General features: G+C 38.9%; 1 protein-coding gene across 1 annotated transcript in view; it reads left to right on the plus strand.

Annotated features, from left to right (window-relative positions):
* The first annotated feature begins 6,518 nt into the window (after nucleotides 1–6,518).
* Nucleotides 6,519–6,821, plus strand: part of ptgs1 (prostaglandin-endoperoxide synthase 1) — an 11,534-nt gene continuing 11,231 nt past the window's right edge. The window contains exons 1-2 of the mRNA XM_008124655.3: nucleotides 6,519–6,646; nucleotides 6,746–6,821. The exon at nucleotides 6,746–6,821 is cut by the window's right edge and continues 8 nt beyond it. Coding sequence (XP_008122862.2) covers nucleotides 6,640–6,646; nucleotides 6,746–6,821 — 83 coding nt within the window. The 5' untranslated portion in view covers nucleotides 6,519–6,639. The remainder of the gene's footprint in view (nucleotides 6,647–6,745) is intronic.

Raw genomic sequence — 6,821 nt, forward strand, 5'->3', positions numbered from 1 at the left:
TTGGAGACTGTGCTTCAGCTGCAATGCACAACCTTGAAGCCGATTAACGACATCTTTCGCCTCCTCTGCCAAACTACACTTTTAATCTGCAATGAAGAAACAAATCCTGGGAGCTGTAGTTTCCTCTTCCCTGCACTGAAGGCTGCCCCAATTTGCTTCGCGCGGATAGACTACTGCAATGTGTTTGCTATGGGGCTGCCCTTGGAGACTGTGCTTCAGCTGCAATGCACAACCTTGAAGCCGATTAACGACATCTTTCGCCTCCTCTGCCAAACTACACTTTTAATCTGCAATGAAGAAACAAATCCTGGGAGCTGTAGTTTCCTCTTCCCTGCACTGAAGGCTGCCCCAATTTGCTTCGCGCGGATAGACTACTGCAATGTGTTTGCTATGGGGCTGCCCTTGGAGACTGTGCTTCAGCTGCAATGCACAACCTTGAAGCCGATTAACGACATCTTTCGCCTCCTCTGCCAAACTACACTTTTAATCTGCAATGAAGAAACAAATCCTGGGAGCTGTAGTTTCCTCTCCCCTGCACTGAAGGCTGCCCCAATTGGCTTCATGCGGATAGACTACTGCAATGTGTTTGCTATGGGTCTGCCCTTGGAGACTGTGCTTCAGCTGCAATGCACAACCTTGAAGCCGATTAACGACATCTTTCGCCTCCTCTGCCAAACTACACTTTTAATTTGCAATGAAGAAACAAATCCTGGGAGCTGTAGTTTCCTCTTCCCTGCACTGAAGGCTGCCCCAATTGGCTTCATGCGGATAGACTACTGCAATGTGTTTGCTATGGGGCTGCCCTTGGAGACTGTACTTCAGCTGTAATGAAGGTACAACCTTGAAGCCGATTAACGACACCTTTCGCCTCCTCTGCCAAACTACACTTTTAATCTGCAATGAAGAAACAAATCCTAGGAATTGTAGTTTCCTCTCCCCTGTGCTGAGGGCTGCTCCTCTTTGCTTCACATGGATAGACTACTGCAATGTGTTTGCTATGGGGCCGCTCCTTGGAGACTGCACTTTTAATCTGCCTCGAAGGAACAAATCCTGGGAGCTGAGGGCTGCTTCTCTTTGCTTCACATGGATAGACTACTGCAATGTCTTTCCTAAGGGGCAGCCCTCGGAGACTGTGCTTTAGCTGCAATGAAGGCAAATAAAGGAACTAACTCCAGGAGTTGTTGTAGGACAAGGTCTTTCCCCTCCTCTGCCAAACTACAACTGCCATGGTCCCGTGGAAGTTAAAGTGGTGCCAAACTGGGTTAACTCCGCAGTGTAGATGCCCTGGCGGCGGGAGTGGAAGGTCTTAAAGGACTGCAAAAGTGGGGTGGGAGAGGGCCATGGGGACACCGAGGGATGTTTCCTGGAAGGGGAAGGGGTTCCCCGAACCCACAGAATTGCACCGCCATTTCCACTTCCCGTTCTATTTTGGGTTATTGGCTTCCTGAGAAAAACTCTGCACGTTTCTCTAGAAAGATGCGCCCGGGGTTTGGCTTTCCGGTCTTATCTGGCGCCCGCATCAACCTCCGAGAGATTCACAGCAGGATTATGCCCCACCATTGGATCAAGAGTCTATTATGTTAGTCTCAACCATACACACACACACATATTCATATACAGGTTGCTTTCGCCCTTTGGAACTACCTGCCGCTGGATCAAGACGAGTGATGCTCAAACTCCTCACTTTGTCATCACATCAAGTCTGTTCATGTTCGTCTGGGGACCATTTAGGCTTGACTCAAATGTGTATGTATTTTGGGGGGGGGGGAGATGTTAGCTGGCCCTGATTGATCCAAGTGCGAATGTTGCCACTGGCCACCTTGATGAGCATTGAATACTGGGTTGCTGTGAGTCTTTCGGGCTGTGCATTGAGATAGACCTTATACCAGGGGTCCTCAAACTTTTAAAGCAGGGGCCAAATTATCATTAAAAAAAAAAAAAACGAACGAATTCCTATGCACACTGCACGTGTCTTATTTGTAGTGCAAAACAACAGCAACAATGAAAGAACAATACAATATTTAAAAATGAAAACAACTGTAGCCAGCACAAACCTATCAGGATTTCAATGGGAAGTGTGGGCCTGCTTCTGGCCAATGAGATAGTCAGGTTAATTAGGATTGTTATTGTTATATTATTATATTATATATTATTATATGGTATTATTATTAGTATTATATTGTATAAAATGGTAATATTATTATCAATAATATATGTATATACAATATATTATATTACTAGCATTATATTATATTATTAGCATTATATATTACTATATTGAACGATACCACTATACTGTAGTATTATATGTAATATATAACATATAATTAATATTATTATATGGTATTATTATTAGTATTATATATACAATATATTATATTACTAGCATTATATTATATTATTAGCATTATATATTACTATATTGAACATACCACTATACTGTAATATTATATGTAATATATAACATATAATTAATATTATTATATGGTATTATTATTAGTATTATATATACAATATATTATATTACTAGCATTATATTATATTATTAGCATTATATATTACTATATTGAACGATACCACTATACTGTAATATTATATGTAATATATAACATATAATTAATATTATTATATAGTATTATTATCAATTATTACTATCAATATTATATTGTATAACATTATAATATTATTATCAATATTATATGTATATACAATATATTATATTACTAGCATTATATTATATTATTAGCATTATATATTACTATATTGAACGATACCACTATACTGTAATATTATATGTAATATATAACATATAATTAATATTATTATATAGTATTATTATCAATTATTATTATCAATATTATATTGTATAACATTATAATATTATTATCAATATTATATGTATATACAATATATTATATTACTAGCATTATATTATATTATTAGCATTACATATTACTATATTGAACGATACCACTATACTGTAATATTATATGTAATATATAACATATAATTAATATTATTATATAGTATTATTATCAATTATTACTATCAATATTATATTGTATAACATTATAATATTATTATCAATATTATATGTATATACAATATATTATATTACTAGCATTATATTATATTATTAGCATTATATATTACTATATTGAACGATACCACTATACTGTAATATTATATGTAATATATAACATATAATTAATATTATTATATAGTATTATTATCAATTATTATTATCAATATTATATTGTATAACATTATAATATTATTATCAATATTATATGTATATACAATATATTATATTACTAGCATTATATTATATTATTAGCATTACATATTACTATATTGAACGATACCACTATACTGTAATATTATATGTAATATATAACATATAATTAATATTATTATATGGTATTATTATTAGTATTATATTGTATAACATAATATTATTATCAATATTATATGTATATACAGTAGAGTCTCACTTATCCAACGTAAACGGCCCAGCTAAACATTGGATAAGTGAATATGTTGGATAATTAGGAGGCATTAAGGAAAAGCCTATTAAACATCAAATTAAGTTATATTTTACAAATGAAGCACCAAAACATCATGTTAGACAACAAATTTGGCAGAAAAAGTAGTTCAATATGCAGTAATGCTATGTAGTAATTACTGTATTTATGAATTTAGCACCAAAATATCACGATATATTGAAAACACTGACTACAAAAATGCGTTGGATAATCCAGAATGTTGGATAAGCGAGGCTTGGATAAGTGAGACTCTACTGTAGTAATAAAGTTTTTAAATAAAAATAAATATATATTATTACAGAAGATAATATAATTATTAATTTTATTCATTTCTATCCCACTTGTCTCCCCATGGGGAACTCAAGAAAGCAATAAATATAATACACCCAATGCAAATAAGACAGATGCAGTCATTTTTGGGAGATGTTAGCTGGCCCTGATTGATCCAAGTGCGAATGATGCCAATGGCCACCTTGATGAGCATTGAATACTGGGTTGCTGTGAGTCTTTCGGGCTGTGCGGCCATGTCCTTATATGGACAGACCTCGCTTGGCCTGAAATCCTGCATCGCATTGGCCTTTTGAGTGGCGGCACCACACTCTTGGCTTGTGTTGTGGTCCATTGAGACTCCTAGACCCCTTCGCCCAACATCCTTGTCCGTCCTGCACCACCACCTAGCTTTCCGGGTTTGTTTTCGGAGCCACCGAGGCCATAGTCGTCCCGGAAACCCGGTGTTGTTGTGCAAAGGAAACCGCAAAGGGCCTTGTTTGGTTTCCACTCCCGATGCGGACTCTAAATTAAGCCCAAACATGATGCTGCCCGTTGCACATTTCCACCCAAGCAGCGCCTTCCTCATTTATATATTATTTTGCAGAAGCAATTCCAAGAAAAGTCCCTTCTGTCCTGCGCTGCAAAGCCGCCACGCGTTCCATCTGGATGGGATTTTCTCCCTTTGTTTACGCCCCGCTGCCCATTTATTTCCCTGGGTTTTGCAATCAACAAGAGAACACAAGCATTTCGGAGAGGCCGGGCTTGCTTTTGCAAACTTTCCAAACTTTAGGAAAGTTGGGAATGCTGCGGACATGTCTCTGGAGCTCCAAGCCATCCCCTGCCTTCCTGATTTCCTCCCTTTCTTTCTCTATTTCCTTCCTTCTTTCTTTCTTATCCTCCTTTATTTACCCGGCAGAAAATTCCAGCAAAAAAGAAACAATGGAAAACCTTGCCGGCGTCCAAGGGAAAATATTTGGAATTCCTTCTATCACCATCGTTGTCCTTATTCCTTCACAACGTTTAAAAAGCAACGAAGCCTCAAACCCACACCCAGGGCAGGGAGCAGCCAGGCTTTGCAGCTGCAAGGCCATTCAATGCTAATCAAAATTCAATGCTCCCCAAAATAGGCTTTTAGGAGCTATATTTATCTCCCCAAAATGGGTTTTTAAGAGTCAGATTGAACCCCAAAAATGGTCTTTCTGGGCCCATATTTATATTTCTGAGGCCAGATTAATTCCCCCCAAAATGGATTTTTGGAGCTATATTTATATATATTTATGTGTTGTTTTTATGATTGGAAACCGCCCCGAGTCCCATCCGGGCAGTAGTGCGGAATATAAATAAAGTTTTATTATTTATGTTTTATTATATTTATCTCCCCAAAATGGGCTTTTAGGAGCTATATTTATATATATTTATATTTATGTGTTGTTTTTATGGTTGGAAACCGCCCTGAGTCCCATCCGGGAGATAGGGCGGTATATAAATAACGTATTATTATTATTATTATTATTATTATTATTATTATTATTATTATTATTATTAATCAAGGTGGTCAGTTGCAACATTCCCACTTGCCTCCAACCAGCCTTCGACAACACATTTGTAGGAGCCCCTGGTGGCGCAGCAGGTTAAACGCTTGTGCGGGCAGGACTGCTGAACTGAAGGTTGCCAGTTCAAATCCAACCTGGGGAGAGCGCGGGCGAGCTCCCTCTGTCAGCTCCAGTTGGAAGAGACCTCACCCAGTCCAACTCCTTGCAAGAAGCAGGAAATTGCATTCAAAGCACCCCCCACAGATGGCCATCCAGTCTCTGCTTAAAAGCCTCCAAAGAAGGAGCCTCCAATACACTTCCTCCGCAGCAGAGAGTTCCACTGCTGAACTGCTCTCAGCAGACTGCAGGGACATGAGAGACGCCTCCCACAAAGGATGGTAAAAACATTAAAGCATCCGGGCAACGTCCTTGCAGATGGCCAATTCTCTCACACCAGACACGAAGGGAAAAACACAACAACAACACAACAAGAACAACAACACATCTGTGGCTTTGGTTGGAACCTGCCCTGAGTCCCCTTGGCGAGATAGCGTGGGTTATAAATAGAGACGAGTCTCGCTTATCCAACGTAAACGGGCCGGCAGAACGTTGCATAAGCGAATATGTTGGATAAAAAGGAGAAATTAAGAAAAAGCCTATTAAACATCAAATTAGGTTATGATTTTACAAATTCAGCACCAAAACATCATGTTATACAACAAATTTGACAGAAAAAGCAGTTCAATAAACAGTAATGCTACGTAGTAATTACTGTATGTACGAATTTAGCACCAAAATATCACGATGTATTGAAAACATTGACTACAAAAATGGCTTGGATAATCCAGAACGTTGGATAAGCAAGTGTTGGATAAGTGAGACTCTACTGTAAAATAATAATAATAATAATTATTATTATTATTGACACAGAGACAGCAAACAAATGCCTATTATTATTATTATTATTATTGACACAGAGACATAGTAAGACACAGCAAACAAGATGTCTATTATTACTATTATTACTATCATTATTATTATGATGATGATAGGTGTGGGGCGAAACCCCATTAGGAAGGGTCTTGTGTGCCTGGTTATGCTTTGCGTGCGAATGCAGGAAGGAAGGAAGGAAGGAAGGAAGGAAAGAGGGGAGAAAAGGAGGAGAGGAGGGTGGAGACTGCAAAGAGGAGGAGGAGGAGGAGGGAGAGGCCACCCGCGCAGGGAGCCCAGGGCTTAGCGGCCACTCCACCACCGATGCCCGCTGCTCCTCTCTCCTGGCCTTCCGTCCTGCCATGTGCGGTAGGTGAGCCGGCCCCCCAGGTGCCCCCGGTCCTTGGCCTCCTCCTCCTCCCTCCCCACTGGGTCCCATTGCAATGCGCCTTCGCCCTTCCTTTGCAGGCTCCTGGGGCACAATCCTGCTGGGGATGATGATGATGCTGCTGCTGCTCAGCACCAAGGCCAGCCCAGGCTCCTC

Source organism: Anolis carolinensis, unplaced genomic scaffold, assembly GCF_035594765.1.
Source record: "Anolis carolinensis isolate JA03-04 unplaced genomic scaffold, rAnoCar3.1.pri scaffold_7, whole genome shotgun sequence".
In the NCBI taxonomy this organism is placed as follows: Eukaryota; Metazoa; Chordata; class Lepidosauria; order Squamata; family Dactyloidae; genus Anolis; species Anolis carolinensis.